Below are 21,897 nucleotides of genomic sequence, written 5' to 3'. Positions count from 1 at the left end.
AGTGCCTCATTCTAGACCGTGACCTAAGTCCCCAACTCCCTGTCCTTGCCCTCTGGCAGGCTGCCTGTCCTCTTGGCAGGACAGAGATGTACAGAGGCAACCAAAGCAGCCTCCCCCAGGACCAGGGGCAGACACTGAGACCCCAGGACCCCCGTCAGCCAGGTGAGGATAGGCCCTCTCTCTTCTCCCTTGGACAGCCGGGCACAGGAGACCAACCTAAACCATCTCTGACAGGGCCCTGGGGAAGGTCAAGTCCTCCAGGCCACAGGCAACAAATTAAAAATACATACAAACTTAATTAAATCAGTGAATCAGCCTGCTATAGTGTGTCCACACACACTCTAACCAAAGGAATAAGGTCAGTCTAGAAATAACCAGGCTGGGTGAGCTGTCAGGGGGCCCGGCTCCTGCTCAGCCCAGACCTGAAGCCCCCTGGGTCCCCACAGCTGATTGGGAGTCTATTTGGGGTAGTCTTCCTGAACCTGATGAAATTTGGGATTGTCTTCAGCCATGTCCCCCATCACCATTGTCCTGACACCCTTGGATGTGTGTGTGCTGTCCCCAGGAGGCAGGCAGATGGAAGGGCACAGCCTTATGAGCGCTGTGACTCGGCCCCCTCACCCTCCTCTCGCCTGTCCCATCAGCCCTCTCTCCCTCCCCACCTTCCCTCCATCTGCAGACCACAGAGTCGGGGAGACAGAACCTGTTCCACTGAGTGACCGCCACGGCCCCCAGAAGCTCGCTGCACCAGCCTGCTTAGGTTGACATACAGCCCCTGGGCATGTTATTTCCTTTCTCCGTCAGAGTTTCTGAACTTAGGCTGAAGTATTAAGCTCCTAACTCATCACTTGTCGATATTAACTTCTCCCCCATAAATCTCTCTCTCAGAATAAGTGCCCAGCTGCTCGTCTCCGCAGCCCCCCAGCCCTGCTCCTGGGCTGCAGTCACAGGCTCCCTTGGGGGTGTACAGTCCTCCTGGTGACATCTCTGTAGCTTCTGAGGGAGCTTTTCCCCAGGCACACCTCGCAACCCCTTCCTCATGCTGACACTCCTGGTGACAGCCACAAGAAGGTGCACGAAGCAGCCTGCCTTCCCCACACACAGGGCCCACGCCAGCCCTGCTGAAGGGACAGCTCGCTGGACACTTCCTCCCGAGTCCAGGCCCTGAGCGCTGTGTCATTGCTGACCATGCTTAAAAAGACCTTCTGGATTACAGACTTTTTTTTTTTCTTCTTGTGGTAAAAACCACATAACATAAAATTTGCCATCTTAACTGTTTTTAAGGGTGCAGTTCTGTAGTGTTAATATTCACATTGTTGCAAAACAGATCTCCAGAGCTTTTTCATCTTGCAAATGGGAAACTTCATAACCATTAAACAACTCCTCGTTCTCCCCTACCCCCAGCCCCTGTCAACCACCGTTCCAGTTTCTGTCTCTGGATTAGACTACTCCAGATACTTCAGAATCACACATTTGTCCTTTTGTAATTGGCTATTTCACTCAGCATAATGTCCTCGAGGTGCATCCATGTTATAGCATGTATCAGAATTTCCTTCCTTTCTAAGGCTGAATAACATTCTGTTGTATGTATAGCCCACATTTTCTTTATCCGCTCATCTGTTTGACATGTTCTTTGATGCCAAGCCATGGAGAAAAAAGTGCTCAGTAAACATTGATTCTCCCCCCTTACCTTTCCCACCTAGGGGATGTCTAAGCACAGGGGTGACCCAGCAGATACCTCTCTGCTCAGAGTAAAGCTACATCACAGCACGAGCCATGGGAGCACAGAGCAGGAAGTCAGCTCTTTTTACCTGGTGTCTGGTGGGGCCTCTGATTGCTCCTTTGCCCATCCAAGGCTGCCTGAGCATCCTCAGGTGCCAGCCCTGTGTGTGACAGCCCCCAGAGGAGTCCCTGGAGGCTGAGCAGCGCAGCACAGGAGGCCTGTAGCCTATTGCAAACCCTCCAAGAGAAAGCTCTGCCAGTTCTTCCAGAACCTGTGCCTGGGGCAGAAGCCCAGGACACTCGCCCTGAGCATACGCCTTGGCGATGTTCAGGCCCCATCTCAGCGATCGTTGATCTGCAGCCACCCTGCTGTTGGTTGTGTAATATATGGCCTGTGAGACGCATAGATAGTGTCAGCATAATCTGCCGTCTGTGGCTGAGATTTAGGGGCCCTTCCATTCATCACAGCCACAGCTTGTGGGGGGTGGGGAGTGCACACTGCCCGCTCTGGTTTGCTGGCCTTAGGCTGTGGTCCCCCACCCAGCCCCCTTCCACACCTCACTTAACTGCTTCTCACCCAGGCAGTTGGGTTAGCTGTCGCCCCGGGGTGGGAGGTGGTGAGAGTGAAGTTTTCCAGGAACCGAATCTGCATTGGGGATGAAGGGCAGGAAATCATAGTACCCAGGGGTCGCTGGCGCTAGACCCCAGCTGATGAGTCTTGGTGCTCTGACAGCCCTGGAGGCAGGAGAAGAGAAGAGGGGGCACGTGGCCTTCTGAAATTCCTGGTCCTTCCCTGGATGCGCATCTCCAATGCTGTCAGGGATGAAGGAGTAACTTGTGCACAGGTGGGGGAAGGAAGCAACCCCATAGGCATCAGTGCTCCAGGGCAAACCCCCGTCTGACCTAGCACTGCCTTTCATTTCTGAGCCTCAGTTTCCCAACCTGAAAAAGCAGGGTGACCAAAACAGTGCCCAGCTAAGACAGCTGCACCACACCTGACGGAAGAACACACATGCAAGTTTTTGTAAGCTGTGCAGTGCCTGTGAGAGGGAGCCAGGTCCCGGGGGCACTGGCCCCCACATTTGGCAGTTGCCCTCTTCAGGCCCCCCATTCATCACACTGCTGCATGCTACCATGCCTGTTGTCCATGGAGTCCAAAGCCTCGGCCTGGAGAGGGAGGAGCCTGTTAGAAAAGCTGCCCAAAAGCTGACCCACAAGGAGGCTCAGTGCCCCTGCTCTGCCCCTCTCCTCCAGACACTCAGTTCAGCTGAGTTTTAAACAAAATGGTGGAGGTGCTTATAATTACCACCATATCTTATATGATCTAATATTTGTAGTGCTAGGTGTGTGTCAGGCCCTATGCTGGATGTTTTTCATGAATTCCCTCATTTGACCCCAAAATAGCCCTGTAAGAGGTACAGGTAAGGGAATGAAGCTGCAAAGATTGGTGCAGCTTCTGCTTTGTGTCGGGCTCTGGGCCCTGGGGTGGGACTGCAGAGATGAGTGGGGCCTGGCGCCCCAGAGCAGCTCATGGCCTGGGGCAGGGGGACATATGCGAACACCTGCCAGTGCCCGGCCTGGGCAAGGTGCCACCAGGGACCAGAACTGCACAGAAATCAGCACTAAGGGAAACTGAGGCAGAGAGTAGCCTGGGGCAATGCGAGAGCAGGAAGGAAGGCACCGTGGGGACAGACTGCTGTTGTTGCTTACACCCTCCCTCCAGGTCATCCCAGGCTTGCCCATGGCCTGAGAAGCTCTGAACACTGCCTCAGCCTCCCAAGCCTCAGACACAGTTCCAGGGCCAGACCTACATGGGTCACCTGGCCACTTAGTTCCAGTCCCCAGGCTTTGCTGGGAAACAGCAGATGCTGAGTCAAACTCCACGACCTGTGCCAGCCTCCACACTGCCATGAGACCACCACTGGAACACGCACTTGGCACCCAGGCAGTACAGGCTCGCTGGGCCCCCTCTATCAAGAGGCTCGGATGAGGCCAGGGACGCACCCCTGCCAGCCTCCAGAGCTGGGACTCTAGGGTCATGGCAGTCTTCCTGGGCTCTGGACTATGTGTGCCACTGCTGGTGTCTGGCAGCCTGGCAGAAGGAGTGGGCCCCCACACTGCCTTCTGCCGCTGTTCTGTTAGCAGCTGAGGATTCACTGTCCTGCCCCTGCCCCTGCTTCTCACCTGGCAGCAGAAGATGCTGAGCCCCTCCACCCCTGCTGGCCTCACCCCCTGCTCTACAGGCACCCTGTGGCGGGGCTGCCTGGGGTTGGGCAGAGCTCTAGCCATGGGTATCCTGAGCTGCTACAGGCCTTTCACAGGGCACTGAACAGTGCAGTGAGTGGGGTGGGGAGACCTTCTGAAGGTGGGAGAAGGTTGGTGTGCTGAACATTTTGCTGTAAACAGAGTCAGGGGCAGGACCAGGTACTGGCATGACCTCTTCCTGGAGCTGGGATGCATGCACCGCTGCTTCTACCCACCCAACCCAGGGGTGAGATGAGGCTGGAGGCTGTGGGAAAACACTCCCAGCAGGAACAAGTTGGAGCCCCTCAGCTCCCAGAGCTCACAGTACAGAGGAAAGGAGCCCTCTGGGCTGCTGGCTCATGAAGGCTGGTCGGCGCCGCCCTTGTGCAGGAGCAGAGGCACAGAGGGTTCTGAGCATGAGGCATATGGCGGGCCGGGCAGTAGGTGGATTCCAAATCAAAGAGGAAAGCCGGGCATCGGAGAGATCACAGTGAGGGCCACTGCAGGCAGAGATCAGACCTGAACTAGTGTGGGAGAGGTGGAGCCTCAGGCCTGGGCAGACTCCACTGTAGCCAAGGCCCAGCTGAAGCAGGGAGAAGAGGGATGGAGGGCAGCCTGAGGTTTCTGTGTTGGCTGCCAAGACTGACAAAAGGAAGGAAGCCTGGCTGGTTGCTGCTCTGGGAAGAGACGGTGGTGGTTAGATCTTAGTCGTGTTGTATTTAAGGCTTTTTTTTTTTTTTTAAAGATTACCGGTAAGGGGATCTTAACGATCTTAACCCTTGACTTGGTGTTGTCAGCACCATGCTCTCCGAAGTGAGCCACGGGCCGGCCCTATATAGGGATCCAGACCCTTGGCCTTGGTGTTATCAGCACCACACTCTCCCAAGTGAGTCACGGGCCGGCCTGTATTTAAGGCTTTGATGGAACATGCCAGACAACAAAAGGGGCATAGCAGCTCCAGGCTGAAGGTGGGAAAACTGAGGCCAAGAGAAATCAAAGGGACCTACCTGTCAGTGGCCTCAGTGCATGCAAAGGCCAAGGCTAGCCCTCAAAATGAGGAATTGTCTCCCCTGACAGTCCCAATCCCTCCCTCCCTCACTGCCTCTTCTCTCCAGGGTGATGTGGGGCTCTCAGGGTCTGTGGCTCCCACTTGCCTTCCAGCAGCCGGGATTTTGGCTGGAGCAGTCGGAAGGAAGCAAGGCCAAGCAGACCCATTCCAGGCTGCAAGGTTGACAGTTATGATAGTTTCTGTTTATTGTCACCAACCACATGCCAGATAGTTTACACTGATTTTTTTCTAGTTATCCTAACAATCTAGTGGGGGAAGACCTGTTTTTATTCCTATCTTACATATGGGAAAACCAAGGCTCAGAGAGGCTACACTGCCGAAATCACAGCAGAGGAAGAGAGAGGCTAGCAGGGTGCCCAGGGCCGTCTTTCTGCATTGCACTGTTTCTCCTTGCACCACCCGAGGGCAGAGAGCAAAGAGAAGATCGGTGGGTGGCCAGGGAAAGCCATGACTGTGGCTGAGCCCTGCCCCCACCTCCGGAGCTGCAGGGTAGGGGGACCTGACTACTGGTGTCCACGCCTTTGTGTGATCCCTCCCTTTGGGCGTGGATGGCACCTATGACTACCCCTAACCAAAAGCTATGGCCTATCACTCCCACAACCACGTTGTGCTGTGTACGCCTCCATCAGCTAGCAGGCTAGCTCTGGACTCCTCCTTGCTGGCTTGATGAAGCAAGGGGCCATGCTGGAGAAAACCATACTGGGGAACTGTGAGCAGTGTCCAGGAGCTGGGGCAGCCCCCAACCAACAGCAGCAGGAAGCCACAGCCCTCAGTCCTACCACTGCAAGGCAGTGGACTCTGCCAGCAACCTGACTGAGTTTGGACACACATCCCTCCATGGCCATCCCTGCAGATGAGAATGCAGCCCAGCCAACACTGCAGCCTCCTGACCCACAGAAACTGCAGAGAGCAAATTAGTGCTCTTGTAAGCTGCTGAGTGTTAGACGGCAGCTGAAGATGAATGCATTTGCCTTGTTAGAAGTGACACCCCTGTACAAAAGCTGGCGTGGCTGCCAGGATAGGCCAGACACAAGATGGAAAGATAGCAAGGAAGGAGTGCAAAGGAGGTGGGGTAGGCAGCGCTTTCGAGACCAAACCCCTCCCCGACCCCAGGCAGGGCTGCAGGGGTCTTTGCAGTGACGCTTCTCAGTCCTACACACCCAAAGACAGGTGTGACTCTCGCTGCTTCCCCCATCATGCAGGCAAGAGCCAAGTGGCTGTGTGCTGTCTGTCCACTGTCCCACCAGTGGCCAGCACGTTCCTGCTGAATGCCTTCATCCAGTCCTGGGCGGTCACCCATCATCATGACCCACTGCGTGATGGCTCTTCACTGGGGTCCTCCATGGTCCTGGCTGACCATCGTCCAGCTGTCCACAATTCTCCATCAGGACTGCATCCTCTGACCAGCTCCCTCCTGGCTCTCCTTCCTCCTGCAGAGCCAAGCAGTGGGTCATCGGTGTGCCCATGTCCCCTCCTACGCATACCCCGACAGAGCAGCAGCATGGGCTGTCCCCACAAAACGAAGCACCTGGTGCTTGCTGTCAGGGCCTCCTGCATGGAAGCTCTGGGGTGAGTGGATGTACTTCTGCCTGAAGCCCACTAGTTACATGATTCAGGGAAATTTAGCAAAACCAGCTGGGGCCAATATTTTATTCTGTTCAAATTCCTACAATGAATCAGAATGGACTTTCACTTGCAAAAGACCACACTAACTCAAAGCCCCATTTCCATTTTTTACTGAATCAAATACCAAATCTCATCCAAAGGCTATTTTTATAAAGCAAAAACAAAAACAAAGGAATTACCTTTAAAAAAAATGAATTACGTTTTCTGATGCTGTTATGCTGAAAGAAAACTAAAGTATGAGAGTATTCTTTATGCCAAGCCTGAACTGAACTAATACTTCTTTCTGCCTGAGTCCTTGGCTTGGTTTTCCCAGTTAGAAGGAACAAGACGGTGTGAGATCTGGAGTCCACACTGCACTCATCATCAGAAACGCCCACAAAAGTGGGATATGGAACCCATGCCACCCTCCCCATCAGACGTGCTCACGAGAGCCAGCCAGCTATGGCCAGGCCCAGAGGCAGGATGCAGACATCCCCCGTCTCCTCTGAGTGCACCATAACATCAGGGTTGGGGGAGCCCTGCAGCATCAGGAGCCTCAGATCCCCTTCCTGGGGGCACTCAGCCTGACCACTGTGGTGGGCATTGAGGGGGTGGGGACCAAGCAAGGTCAGGGAGCTCTGTCCCTGGGTCAGAAGTGCCTGGTGGGGTGGCCCTAAAGCTGGCAAGGAAGACCTGGAAGAGCCTGCAGGGGGATACAGTGTGGACATGGGAAGCACACTGGATCCAGAGTCCAAGGCCTTAGTTTCAGTGGCTCTGCCAATTCCTAACACTGTGACCTTGCCGGTCATGCAGATTCTCTAAGCCTTGATGTCCTCATATGCAAAATGGGGATGAGATCTCACTACCTGCCTCACAGGACTATTGTGAAGATCAAAGAACTGGGCTTTAGCAGAAACCTACTGGTTCAGTGTGGGAGTCAGAGTGGAATACCCTGTAGGACCCCTTCCTCTCTTCTCCCCTTCCCTGCAAGTGATTCGGGGTAGGGGAGGAGGAAGAGGAGCAGGAGGACTGGGCAGAACAGGCCCCTGTGTGTCCTGGGGGTTGGTGCAAGGCAAGAAGTTGATGCCTGTGCCCTGCCCTCCAGCATTAGCTGGGCTGGGCCCCCCAGGCGTGGCGCTGGTGGCTGGATGGCTGGGGCTGGGTTAATGAAGTGTGGATTGACTGGGCTGGGAGCTGATTAGCTCTGGCATTGGACTTTTCCTGAGCAGCACCTGCAGAATCAATACTAATCCCTTGATCCCATTAGGGGACCCTGCAGATCTCTGGAAGAAAGTCTGTGCCTCCCTCTCTTTGTGGCACTCAGGCTCCTGGATGACAGAGGACAGACACGAATAGCAGAAGCTTTCTTAGCCAGCCTTCCCTCAATCGACACAGCAAATTGACCAATGTTCTCCATTTAGTCTGTGAAGTGCACTGACCAGTGCCAGTGCCTGTGCCTGTGCCAGCATAATGCTGGGTGGCACAGCAATGTTTGTTTCCAACCTGTTTACAACAGTCATGCTTGGGGTCACCATCTCAGAATACTGTGTAAACTACTGAAATGGTGTGTTGAAATAAGTGTGTGGCTTCTATGAAAACTAAGTGAAATGCTCGCAAAAGGCTGACTCCATAAGTCAAGTCTGGAAGAAAGTTCTCCAAATTAGGTGAAGATGGGTGAGGAAAAGTCATAAACATTCTAAAGGGCTCTGCACTCAGATGCTCATGAAGTGTCATTCAGTTTTTGACTCACTTTAAAGAAATCAAAACTGGAGATCACAGGCAGCGCACCGTGATGAGGTCGGCGCTGACTCCCATCAGCTGAAACCTGTGTCCACAAAGTGCAAGAGCCAATGCCAGCCAGAGGTGGGTGGTTCAGATAGTGAAAAACTGTCATGTACTGCACAGTCGTGTGGAGACATCACCTACTGAACAGCTGGCTCTTCAGAAGTTGCTGAAGTTGAAAGGTGTACGGCACGTATCTATCGTTTGAGAGCTTCCTCATTAATGGACTTTTTTGATTAACCAACTAATTACAACACTGTTCCCATTCTTACTGGGTAGAAAGGCTTCTGTTATCCTGCTGGAGATGAGTGACGTGGATGGTTTCTGAGTGCATTGTAACCGACCTGTCACACATGCATGCACATACGTGCATACACACGTGCACGCGCAGTCTCTGTCTGCGTGGGAGGGGGCTGTGTGAAGTCTCTCCTCCCCTCGGACTAGGGGGTGCTACAAGGAAGCCCCAGCTTCCTCTAACAGAATCTAGCACAGAGGCTTACTTGAAACAGATGCTCAATTAATATTTGTTGAATGGAAGTAAATAAGCCCCCTCTTCAGGGACTGGTGCATCACCGTTGCTTTGAATGCCTGCAGGCTCAGAAGAAAGCTTTTCTGTAACCGCAGAATCGGCCAGCCTGGTCCCAGCCTCACACACAGCCCTGGCTTTCTCGGGCCAGGCCACTCCTGGGCTGTCCAGCCTGACTACCCCTGCCCTAGACTTACACGATCAGAGCCTGCCCATCTGAGTCCCGACACCCCCTACTTCTCGTTCACAGCCCACGACACCCTCGATCCTGTAGACAAATTCCTGTAACTAGGTCTTCCCAGACATGGCCAATCTCCACGGGCCTAGAGGCCTTAAATCAGGAATCAGTCCATGGGAAGCTGTTACACTGGCCCTCTTGCCTTGACCCTGACCTTGGGTGCCCACCTGAACCCCATTTTCCTCACGTGGGCATTTCTTCATCCTCACAGGGCCCCTCTGAATCTCAACTTGCTAAAATGGCAGAACTAAAAATTTCGACCCAACCTCCATACTTCAAAGACCAGGCCATGGAGGACAAGCAGTGTGACCATGGTCCCCCGTGAAGAGGGGCTAGCACATGCCCAGGCCACTGCCCATGGCTTCCGCTCCTCAACCTGTGACCATCCTCCACACAATCTCACACCTTCCCCCACAGCACAGCCTTTGTCTCTGTCCCCTAGAGGCTCTGAGAACACCCAGGAGGGGAAGGACCCTCACAGCTGCTCTTGTGGAGAGAGATATGCCATGAGTGTTGGCTGGGCCACCAGCACGCAGGCCAGGCCACACACACACTCATACCCATGAGCCACCCCCAGCCTTTGTGTTGGTTCCTCATAACCAAGGGCCCAGAAGCCACTCTGAGGTCCACAGCAGACACCCTGCAACACAGGCCGCCTGCTCCCGTCCCCCATGCCCTGGACAGAGGCAGCAGGTAGTGGAGTGGCCACCAATGCTGGTCATCTTTGCAGTCCACCGGGATGTGGCCTCGGGTCAGGGCAAGGTGCCCCCCTTTCCCCCTGCCCCAGCCTGCCATCCTGGCCCCCTGCTGGCCTGCAGCTTTCTCCAAGGCTGGGGGCTCCCTGTGTTCTGCTTAATAACCACCTGGTAATTAGCTCCACGATTTTGCTACTATGCTTATAATAGCCTCCATTAAAGTTATGGAGTTTTCAAGCCATAATGGCTTCCAGAGTAATTAATGCACAACTGGGTTTATTGCTAAGTTTATTTTTAGAGCTTTTCTCCCTCACTTGCCCTCCCTTCCCTCTCATAGATGCTTTGACCAAAAAGACTGGATGCGACCAGAATGCTCCTGTGGCCCTAGCACCATGCCTCAGTCCTGCCTCTCTTCCCTCCTGCCCCTCCTTCCTGCTCCAGCCCCTGGGCCAGGGAAAGCTCTGGGCCTGAGTGTGTCCCTTGCCACCCTATGCCTGGCCCTGGTTCTGGGGGGGCTCAGGGCCTGGGCCCTCTTGTCCCACACCCCTGATGGTAACATAGAGCCTCACGGGCTTGATCTAACTCTGGCCCATTGCATCCTCCTCTCTGGCCTTGGCAAGTGCCTCACTGTGTCTGGCCACAATGAATGCAGCTGAGCACGAGGGAGCACATGTGTGTGGAGAGTTGAGTCTGGCCTTTGGACCCCATGAGGGCAAAAGGAGAGCTTGCCATTATGCATGACAGCCTGGGCAGGCACACAGGAGGCAGAGGGGTGCTGAGGCGGAGACCGTGGATACAGAGGCTGCCCAGAAGTAAAATGACCAGGAGCACAGCCTGCTCAGCACGGGGCTCTCCTGGCGTCTTTCCCTGTCATTCTCTGTCCTAGATGTAGAACCTCCCCCCAACCCAGCGACATCTGAGAGAGCCCCTTCATGAGTCTCTGAGAACACCGAGGAAATCTTCCCAGGCATTCCAGAAACCCCAGCCAGGCTGAGCCTCCACATCTCTCATCAGACGAGGCCTCAAGGCAGAGACTGTGCAGCACTGGCAGTGTGCAGGTGTGGCAGCAGGGGCTGATCTGGGGGGTGTGGCATGAGGTCACTGCGTGTCATCACCCAAGACCCAGCAAGCATCCTGTTGTGGGCACTGGGCTCTGTCACTTGCTGGGCACATGAAGAGGACTTTGTAGGGGACTGGCACGCACAGCTCAGAATGACTGCTCCCTCTACATGCCCACATCATTGTCGCTGCCTGTGACATGTAACCCTGGTGGGCCTTCTATTCCCCTGAGGAGAGAGGGTCGCCTGAACACCCTCTGTCTAGAAGGAGACCCTGGAGGCAGAGCGGGCCTCTGGTGGGGAGGGGTGGGCAGGGGGACACTGACCAGCCCAGGACACCACATTGCTCTTGAATGGAAGAGACAATGTGGCTCATCTACAAGGCTGATGAGAGGACTTGCTAAGGACAGGAAAGCACACCTCTTCCAAAGCCAGGCCAGGAGTCCTGCTCCTCCACGACACTCAGCTCTGCCACATGCTAGCTGGGGCTGGGCAGGCAGCTGGCATCCAAGGAAGTGTCACCGCACAGTGCTGGGGCTGGAGGTGTTAGCGCATCAGGGGCTGGCCGGGGCTGCCCTGGGCTGTCCTCCCCGCCTCACCCCCAAGGAGCCCAGCTGTGTCTGGCAGGGTGCTCAGCACAGAGGGAGGAGGAGGAGCAGAGGACACACCAGCTTCCAGGGTGGCCACAGGGTCTCCACACCTGCTCTCCTGGTCGTGGGAGGCAACTCACCCCAAGCTGTCTGGTGTCCCCTGCAGAGCTAGATGAAGCTCCTGTGGGCTCACTGTCCTCATGGGAGTCCTCTCCTGGGGCCCTGCCACTACCATTTTTGGGATCTGTCTCCCCATGATGTGGCAGCTCCCACAGGGACCCCCTCTTCTTGCTGAAGCCCAGCCCCAGCCCCTGGCACTCCATCCTGCACAGAGCGGGGACCCCACAAGAATTTCCTATGGACACTGGCAAAGGAAGGCACTCACAGTGGTTCCTCCCAGGGCCCTCCCTCAATCTCTTCTTTGTCCTCAGAGGAGGCCTTTATCCAGATGAAGAAAAAAACCACTTGGACTCACACACTTGGATGGCACAGTATCAAATATTTCTTGCACACTTACTGTCATCGAGGCCATCCTAAGGACTTTAGGGGCACTACCTCATTCAATTCTGAGAACATCAGGAAGTAGGTACTGATGGTACCCCAAGTTACAGGTGGGAAAACAATGGCACAGAGAGCTGACATAATGTGGCAAAGGTCATACAGGTTGTGCGTGGCAGGGTTGGGACTTAAACCAAGGCAAGTGTCTCTGAAGTCCATGTCTTTAGCCCCTGCACCCTACTGACTCTCGTGAATAACCAACGCCATGTCCCTGTGCCTGTGGGAAGGATGCGGGCTCATTTCACTCTGTCAGGCAGGCAGAAGAGGTGCTTGAGGAGATGGCCAATTGAGGATCCATCGTGAACCCCTGATGCTGTGCATCCCAAAGCAGGGCCAGGCCCTAGCTGGCGTCCCTCCCCATGCCCGGATCCCTGGCCATCCTCTTCTGCTCTCTCTTGCAGGTGTCCACCTCCCAGGGTTTCTGACCCCACTTCGGGACAGCCACCCCTTCCCAGACTCCAACGGGCCGGCCTCTCCAAACCTGCTTCCGCAATGGGTGGGTTGTGAGCGCTGGTAAGACCTGCGGGCCGGCCCTGGGCTTCTCTGTGCTCTCCACACCCGGCCGGCCGGCCCATGCCTGTTCTCTTCTCCCCTATGCTGCCGCCGCCCCCGGGGCCGCCCCCTCCCGACCTTACCGCTGCTCAGGTAATGAGGAGCTGTGGGTGCAGCCAGCCTTGGAGATGCCGAAGAGACGGGACGTCCTTGCCATCGTCCTCATCGTGCTGCCCTGGACATTGCTCATCACCGTGTGGCACCAGAGCACCATCGCGCCTCTGCTTGCTGTACACAAGGGTGAGCCCCCCGCACAGCCCTCGCCTGTGACCTGCTCATGTCATCCTCACTGTAATTGCCTAAAGCCATGAAGAAGTGGGGCTGGCTACTGTCCTTCTGTACATGAGGAAATGACAGAAACATGCCTGGCCGTGCTCTGAGCGCTTGACGTGTATTGACTCATTAATCCACATAGGAACTCAAGAGAGTGCGTGCTGTTCTCAGGTCCACCTTATGGTCGCTGAAGTCAAGGCGCCAGAGCTAAGTAACTTGCTCAAGGACAGAGAGCTAGCAAGGACGGAACTGGGCAGGGTCTGAGCCCAGGCGTTCGGTTTTCTAGGTCTGTCCTCTGACCATTACTCCCCCGCCCCCCGAGACAGTGAAAGCAGTGAGGGCCACACCATCGCTGGTGCCTGAGTCCTTCAAACAAAGAGACGTACGTGGAAAGAAGGGTCTCACTGAGCACAAGAACACAATGGCCCTGACGGTTCCTCTTCATAGGACTGCTAGATTTGCCAGTGAGGCAAGTGTCCAGAATGTAAAAAAAAAAAAAAAGCTGATCATTAGAGCTGCCCCCAGCTGAAGCAGGTTGACTTCAGGAAGTGATGGGAGCCCCATGCCTGTGAGTTTGGACCAGAGGACAGGCTCTGCAAGTGTCAGACAGTGTCCCTCTTGGCATCCTTGGAGTGGAGAGGTGCACGTGAGCTGGGCGCTAGGACAGGCAGGGGCAGTGGTACCGTTAGTGTTAGAGATGGCTGAATGAGTGTGTCCAGAAAGTGCAGACTAGGAGATTGACCTTGGGCCAGTGAAGCACTAGAACAGGTCTCTGCCCTGACCTTTTGTGGATACCAAAATGGAGGAGTGGCTAAAATTGGGAGTGACAGATTTAGGACTCAAAAGTATCTGCACAATTATGGGCAAAACCCACTGCAATAAAATGCAGTAGTTAAATGTTACGTTCTGCACCAAGATCCAAAGAATCAATTACAGAAGGCCAGGAAGGGAGAGGCCTCACTTGACTAGAGGTTTGTGAAAAGGGCAAGCTAACCTCCGGCTCATTCAGGGTCCACAGTGTGCTGCAGCCACAACACTAATCCTGCTCTCGGGCTGGTGGCATCCACACCACAGAGTGCACAGGGTCACTGTGCCTTGCTAGCCTGACCTGAGCACCGCAGCAGGGTCAGCTCTGCCACAGGAGGAGGGCACTAGGGTGTGAGGGTTGGAGCACTTTGTCACATAAAACCAATACGTTAGGAACTCAGTGCACTCTTGGAATATGGCCAGCTGCACTCAAACAGATACAGTATGTCAAATATGGAAGAGGTTATTTCTGTGTCACCTAGGGAGTCAGAACTAGGAAAAGCCCCTGAGTTCTGCAGAGATGCAGATTCCAACCTCAGCCCTATCAGGTGGTGTGGAGAAGGCAGGCCTGACACCCTTCCTGCAGAGGAGCAGGGCTGAGGGCTGTCTTGGCAGGGTGGGTGGCCTCACCCCTGTATCTGGGGCCACAGCTAGGCCGGTGCTCTGGTCCCCACACCACCTGTCTCCCACCTCCACAGATGAGGGCAGTGACCCCCGGCGCGACACACCACTGGGCACAGACCCCAGAGAGTACTGCATGTCTGACCGCGACATCGTGGAGGTGGTGCGCACAGAGTATGTGTACACGCGGCCACCGCCGTGGTCCGACACGCTGCCCACCATCCACGTGGTGACGCCCACCTACAGCCGCCCGGTGCAGAAGGCGGAGCTGACGCGCATGGCCAACACGCTGCTGCACGTGCCCAACCTGCACTGGCTGGTGGTGGAGGACGCGCCACGCCGCACGCCACTGACCGCGCACCTGCTGCGCGACACCGGCCTCAACTACACGCACCTGCACGTAGAGACGCCCCGCAACTACAAGCTGCGCGGCGACGCCCGCGACCCACGCATCCCGCGGGGCACCATGCAGCGCAACCTGGCCCTGCGCTGGCTGCGCGAGACCTTCCCACGCAACTCCAGCCAGCCTGGCGTGGTGTACTTCGCAGACGACGACAACACCTACAGCCTGGAGCTCTTCGAGGAGGTGCACAGCGGGGCCTCTGGTGGGGGGAGTAGAGATGCGGGTATGGATGCATATGCACTGGGAAACCCCCGAAGGGGGCTGCCGGGCTGGGGTCGGCGCCTACGCAGAGAACCAGGGAGAGGGATGGGAAACCCTCCTGCAGGTGGAAGCATCCCCCACAGGTTAAAGGGAAGACAGGTGTGTGCGGAGCCCCAAACCATAGTCCTAGCCTTAGAAGTACAGTCTGAATGAGGGCTTTGAGTGGGGTCATTCGGTATGGCTGCCAGAAACCTGGTGGAACAGTTTGGGCTTCCCTGGGGTTACGGGTCATGTTAGTTGGGGGAGGAGGAATCATTAAAGTGGGAAGACTGATGAAAGGCAGCAGGGTCATGCTGAGAAGGTGAAGAAGAGCTGGTCTGAGGTCAGGTCTTGCCCACAGCCTAGGGCTGGTTCCTCTGCGGTGCCCATCACGTGGGACAGTAACTGGAGGCGGGCTGGGCCGGGCCCCCTGGATGGCTTCAGATGGCCCACGCATACAGTTGACTGGTTTCACCTCCTGTGGGGTGGACATCCTTGATTATCAGCAGTCCTGGGTGTCCTGACTCTGGATCCCCTACTCACAGATGCGCAGCACCAGGAGGGTGTCCGTGTGGCCTGTTGCCTTCGTTGGTGGCCTTCGGTACGAGGCCCCACGGGTGAATGGGGCAGGGAAGGTGGTCGGCTGGAAGACAGTGTTCGATCCCCACCGGCCGTTTGCAATAGACATGGCTGGATTTGCCGTCAACCTGCGGCTCATTCTACAGCGAAGCCAGGCCTACTTCAAGCTGCGTGGCGTGAAGGGAGGCTACCAGGAAAGCAGCCTCCTTCGAGAACTTGTCACCCTCAATGACCTAGAGCCCAAGGCAGCCAACTGCACCAAGGTGAGGCCCTCCGCAGAACTGATGGCTACAGTGCAAGTATCTCCAAGCCCATCCAGTCCCTCCCTACAGGTCAGGGGGGTGGAAACAGAGGCCTCAAAGCAGACTTGCCTGTCTCAAACTCCCACCCAGGAAGGCAGTTTATCACCTGTAAGGGACCCAGAGCAGGCGAGCAGGCAGGGAAATGGGAGGGGCAGCCACGGGGGAGTCGTAATCAAGGGTGGCCGCCCGTCCCTGTGGACAGCCATGCTGCACGACTTCCCTGCTGAGCACGCATGCACACACAGGCTCACACACAACACGCACACGTGCACACACTTGGGAAATATTGCGGCTTATCTATCTCCTGTAGCTCTAGACTTCCCATTTCCAACAGATATTTTGAACACATCACATGTACAGACAATGAGAATGAGGGTGGAAGCAGAAATAAAGAAAACAGAAAATCGATGCAGCAGGGCTGAATGGGAGGTGGTGGGAGGAATACTTGCAGGTGTGGGAGGGAGCGGGGAGGTGGCAGGGTGAGGCTGGGGACAGCCCCACTTCTTTTTGTGTCTCTGGACACACAGATCCTGGTCTGGCACACACGGACGGAGAAGCCAGTGCTGGTGAATGAGGGGAAGAAGGGCTTCACTGACCCCTCGGTGGAGATCTGAGCCTCGAGAGGCAGGTACGGGGATGGCCATGGTGGGCCATGAACAGGGCAGGGTGACACCAAGTTTGGATGCAGTATAAGTCTCCAGAGGCTTCTCCTCTTGGTCTTTAATTATGGGAAGACAGAAAACATGGGCAAGAGTGGAAGAGTCATAGCCAAAGTCCCCTTCCTACTGTGCAGCTGACACTTCAGAAGGCATCCCCTCCCAGACCCTCCTCACAGCAGCTTATTGCTGTCACGCTGCCAGGTTCTAGCCTCCAGTGCTTACCTCTGACTCTCCAGTCATGTGGCTGTGACAAGGACTGCAGGTCAGCGACCCCAAGGCTCTCGGTGGGAGCATGTAGCACACGTGGAAGTGTGACCACAGAGCATGCTGCAGCTCCCGCCCCTCCCTGCTCACTCGCTCCTCGTCTCCCCTCACAGGAGCCTCTCTGCCCCTGCTCCACCCTCTCCCCACGGCTGATGGTCCACCAAGGCAGACCCCTAAGGAACCACCCTCGTTCTCCTTTCTATTCTGGGGACTTCCGAGAGCCCAGCCTGATGCCAGGACAATGGACAGAGAATTTAAGCACAGAAGTCCCAGACCTGTTACTCTCTCCATCCACCATGACTGGGGCCTGAGAGGACCAGGGGGTCCAGCTCCCAGCACAGCTGGTGCCCAGCCTGCCCCCCGAGAACCCTGCTGCACTGACTGGCTGCAAGCACAGACACCGCGGCACCCACGCCCGCCCTGCAGTGGTGCGGGGCTGGGAGGGAGGTGAGAAGGCCCCACAGTCGAGGGGACTATGGCCCTCCCTGGCTCCCTGCTCCCAGGCCCAGCACGACCACACAGGACATCCAGCAGGGATTCTGAAGACCAGATAGCAGCCCTCAGGCATTGAGATGCCCAACCCCCAGCCCCTGCTCCTCCTGAGAGCTGCTCCCAAATCAGACATACCTCTCTGGCTTTCCTCTGACTCGTGTTTACAGAGCGTAAGGCTGTCTTTGATCCCAGCAGGCGCCCAGCCCTATACCAGGGGGCCTGGGCCTGCCAGCAGGCTCCCCTGCACCTCAGGCTGGGGCAGAGTGAGAGTCTTCCTCTGCCTCCAGCACTGGCAAGGGGGTGGGCCCTAGAGCCAGTACCAGCCACTGACTGGCATGGACTAAGAACCACGTGACCCTACTGTCCACACTGCCTCCCCACTGCCCCTCTGGGCTGCAGGGCCCCTGCCTGGACTGAACTGGAGAGGGGAGATGACAGCTTCCCAGAGCTCCTGAGAACCACAGCCCTCAGGGCTGGAGGAGCTAGTGTGGGTATGGCAGCCATCTCCTCCTGCCTGGAACGAGGAGGGAGGACAGGGCAATTCCCCACCTCTATTCTGCCCAGGGGGCTTTGGATTAGCAGCGAGATTTAGGGAAAAGGGGCAGGGGTTAGTTGGACACTGAGGGGAAGGTAGACCTGAGCACACACTGCTTTGGAAATCATTCTAAACACAAAACGGGCAAGAAAGTCTCACTTCTCCCTAAGGTGGGAGCATGCAGAGCCCCCCCGACCCCACCTCATGTCCGAGAGCCCCCTTTCCACCCCAGAGAAAGAACAGTGAGCCTCGAGCTGCTGAGCTCCACCCAGGGAAAGTGTCTCCCTGTCCTCCCAGCCTTTGGAAGGTCCCTGGCTCTGACCAGGACAGCCCTCTGGTGCTGTCTCACTCATGCTCCTGAAGGTTGGAAGCACAATTTTCCTCCCAAGTGGAGGGGAGGAAAGGGCCTGAACTACTGAAGAGGCGTTTATTTTTTAACTGCTCACAGCCCCACCCCATTGAAACTCACAGGACAGGTCTAAGGGCCATTCAGAACCCACTCCTGGGTAGGCCGGTGGGTGGAACTCAGTCCAGAGACCTAACATTCAGAATAGAGCATTGGCTGCCTATTTTGAAGTGGATTTAACTTCCCAGTATTCATGAAACCATCAGATGGGATAAGATCCCTGAGCCACTGTGCAGGACGTTTTCCCCAACCTCTGACACTCTGGATGTCGCTTTGGAAATCGACTGCTTGGAATCCAGTTGGAGAGGAAGGAGGCAGCAGCACAGGGCGTCCCCCAGATAAGTGCACCTACTCCTGGGCTCTCCGCTGCCTCACTCACGGAATGCAGCCCTAATGCCGAGGCCAGCTTGGCTGGTCTGAGGCCACCTTCTAGCCAAAAACCCAGGGCTCATTTTCAGGAAATTGATAACGAACAATAAAATGGGGACACTTTTTTTTGGCAGATGCTAGTTCAGTTGTTCTCACCTAATAGCCACTCTTAGCTGCATGAATATTTATTTATAACTGTAACCCTGGTGGCCTGTGGCCTTCATCTTTGTTGGGAATGAGTTTGTTATAAATCAGAATTGGGTCTAGGGCAACAGTTGTTCTCCAAGCCCAGTCTGTTCCCTGTTGCCTCACTGGCAAGCCCCACCGGAAAGGAGTGAGACCTGGGCTAGGAGTTCTGAGAACAGAGACGGGTGAGGATGGGGTCCAGACAGCTGCATCTGGTCTGTTTTAATTTAACTGTATTTAATTTGCTTTCAAAATTAAAAGTCAAATATGGTTTTTAACAATCCTAATCCTCTTCAGCCCTGCCTTATTTTCATGTATTAATTTAGCTATCCAACAAATATTTATTAGGTGCCTGTTATGAACAGGCATTATTCTAGGAGCTAGCACACAGCAGTGAAAAAACAAAGCCCTTGTCTGCAGAGAGCTTACCCTCTAATGACAGGAGATGGACAACAGATGAATGTATGTATTTCAGATGTGATCTGTTGTCAGGAGAACAATGCCAACTGGGGGGAGATCGGGTGTACCAGTGGAGAGTGGCTGATGCCCTAAACAGGGTGGTCAGAAGGGCCTCCCTGATTACTGACATTTGAGCAGAGCAGCAAAGCTCGGGACACACAGCTCCCTGGGTCAGAGTGCTCACAGAAGAGAGAACTCCCCCACATGAGAGTGCATAGCCTGTTTATACATCAGCAAAAAGGCCGATGTGGCTGCAACTGACTAGGCAAGGGAAGGGAAGTGGGGCGCGGTGGGGGACGATGGAGGCTCGGAACAGCTGGCCCTAGGAACCAGTGCGAAGCTTCTGCCTGTATTCCGAATGAGGCAGGAGTGCACTGGGGGGTCTGGCACAGAGGACTGACATGACCTAACTGGCCTTTGAGAAGAACCACTCTGCTTCCTGTGCTGGTGACAAACAGAGGGGACAGGGACAGTCAGGGAGGAGGCTTCTGCAGAAATCCAGGCACAGGATGATGGCAGGTTGGGTAGAGGAGCAGGCTCTGGGATGGAGAGAAGTGGTCGAATTCCAGGTGTGTTTAAGGGGTAGAGCCAAGAGGACTTGGTAATGGGTTGGAGGTGGGATACAGAGAGAGGAGCCAAAATAGTCTGAGACACAGAAGAACAGAATTGCCATTTCCTGATCTGGGACACAGCGCAGGAGGGGTAATGCGGGGAAACTGGAGTTCCATTTCAGGCACCTGTCAGACATCTGCAGAGAGATGGGGAGGGGCCAGCTGGCTGTGCACCTGGAGCTTGGATGGAACCAACACGGAAGAGTGCTAGCATCGAAGCTGCTGATAAGGCCACATTTCTCACAGGTGAGTCCCCATGCAGTGAGCGTAGACAGAGGAAAGGGAGGCCCAAGGAGGGGCCTGGAGACCCCCAGCATTCAGAGGGTGGGGTATAAAGAGAGCTCTTCCAAAGGAGATGAGATGAGGCCATCCAATGTGGAAGAGCTGGAGAAGCAGCTCTGCCCAGGGGAGCTCTGATAGAGACCCTGCACGGTTAAGTGGAGACCAGAAGGACCAGAGGTTGTTGCAGGAAGACTTCACCTTGAGAAATAGCCAACGCATCCCTGCTCAGCTTTGCATACAGGGTAACTGAAGGGAATTCTTCACTTTACAAAAAGGTTTGCTGTAAGATTCCCTCAAAGTCCAGTTCCCTCTCACATTTTCTAATAGAATGTAACTTACATACAGCTTTGCAGAAGCATGCTTGATGTAAAGTGGGGCATAGTGACACTGCCCTCCAGCTCAGGCCATACTGCAGGAGCCCTGGTCTCACCCACATCTTAGCTTGACACTGCCATTCCGAGGCAGTTCCAGATGAGCTAATGAATTTGGGCAAAACAAGATTCTGCCCCTTCTTCCTCCCCAGCCACAGCATGACCTTCACTCCCCCCACAGCTGTCTGCCCTTAACCGACTCAGTGCTTGGGCCCAGTGCCTGCACACCACAAATGCCCCAGTGCAGACCCTTCCTCTCCCACACCCAGGACACAAGCCTGTCAACCTCTGCGACTCCACGGCCCACTGTTCCCCACCCATCTTTACTAGGATGTCTTCAGCACCAAGAAGTTGGAAGAGGACAGAGAGGAGGAAGGAGGAGGAAGGAGGACAAGGCTCCCAGCGTAGGCACTGCACCGGGAGGCATGCGCTATTTGACTCTTACTGAAGATAATTCGTTTTCGGCAGCAGATGCCAGATGTAGTTTGTGAAGAAAAGCTCACCCCTGTAGCTAACTCATAGGTAGTGCTCTTGTCTCTCCAGCAGGCTCTCACCCCCGCCTGCCAGCACAAGAATGAACCCGTATTGACCTCTCCCCTCCAGGGGCACTTCCAATCCAGTGACACACCGAGGGGAATCAAGGTCAGGAGAGGCTGTAAGAAACCACGGGCATGGACCATCCACTGACTGGGCACAGTCAGTGTCTGGACCCTTGGGTGCCAGGTGGGTGAATGTGATCCTGACCCCAGACTGCCTTCTCCTCTGGCTCACAGTGGCACAGACGAGACCAGGGACCTCTGATCCAACTTTTATCACTTTACTGCAATTGAACACAGTAAGCCTGAGCCCAACAGATGAACTTGATCCCTAGAACAGGGGCTCAAATGGGGACATGGAGACAGCTGTGAAGGAAGGCCCCCTCTCCTCCTGTGGGTTGGGTGCAGGGTAGAGGCAGGGCACTGAGGTGGGGGCCAGGCCTGGGCTTGGCCTGCAGGCCCTGTGGCGGCCCAACACTCCTGGGGGGACACCTGCCCAATGCCATCGAGCTGGGGCTCCTTCCCCTTCCCTCCCCAGACGCTTGGGTATGGGGTGTTGCTTCTGCTAGGATCCACACCCCTCCCCAGTTGATGCTGCCCTCCCTGAATCAAAGGGGAAATACTTGCTAATTCAGAGAAATAGGTGGCTGAGTGTGTGCCTTTCTTAGGCACGGCTTGTCCTCCTCTCAGATGCAGTGAGAGTGGAATGAGCAGGAGAGGACACATGAGCTTCTCAAATGGAGTTTCTTCCAGAATCCCAGAGAAGGCTCAGAGAGGTTTGTGGAGAAAGAGTGAAGTCAACTCAGGTGAGACACCCCCTTCCCCATCCTCTACAAATGGTGACAAACCCGCTGTTTTAAGAA

At 55.3% G+C, this 21,897-nt stretch overlaps 1 protein-coding gene across 1 annotated transcript; it reads left to right on the top strand.

The window, feature by feature from the left end:
• Positions 1 to 12,533: 12,533 nt before the first annotated feature.
• B3GAT1 (beta-1,3-glucuronyltransferase 1) lies at positions 12,534 to 16,478 on the top strand. The gene is made up of 5 exons (XM_063095599.1): positions 12,534 to 12,583; positions 12,733 to 12,879; positions 14,418 to 14,926; positions 15,529 to 15,825; positions 16,392 to 16,478. The coding sequence occupies exons 1-5, from the start codon at positions 12,580 to 12,582 to the stop codon at positions 16,476 to 16,478; spliced, it is 1,044 nt and encodes a 347-aa protein (XP_062951669.1). The 5' UTR covers positions 12,534 to 12,579.
• Positions 16,479 to 21,897: the final 5,419 nt, after the last annotated feature.

The sequence above is a fragment of the Cynocephalus volans genome, chromosome 4 (genome assembly GCF_027409185.1).
Source record: "Cynocephalus volans isolate mCynVol1 chromosome 4, mCynVol1.pri, whole genome shotgun sequence".
Classification (NCBI taxonomy): Eukaryota; Metazoa; Chordata; class Mammalia; order Dermoptera; family Cynocephalidae; genus Cynocephalus; species Cynocephalus volans.
The sequence above is the reverse complement of the archived record's forward strand: the minus strand, read 5'-3'. Positions and strand labels throughout refer to the sequence as shown.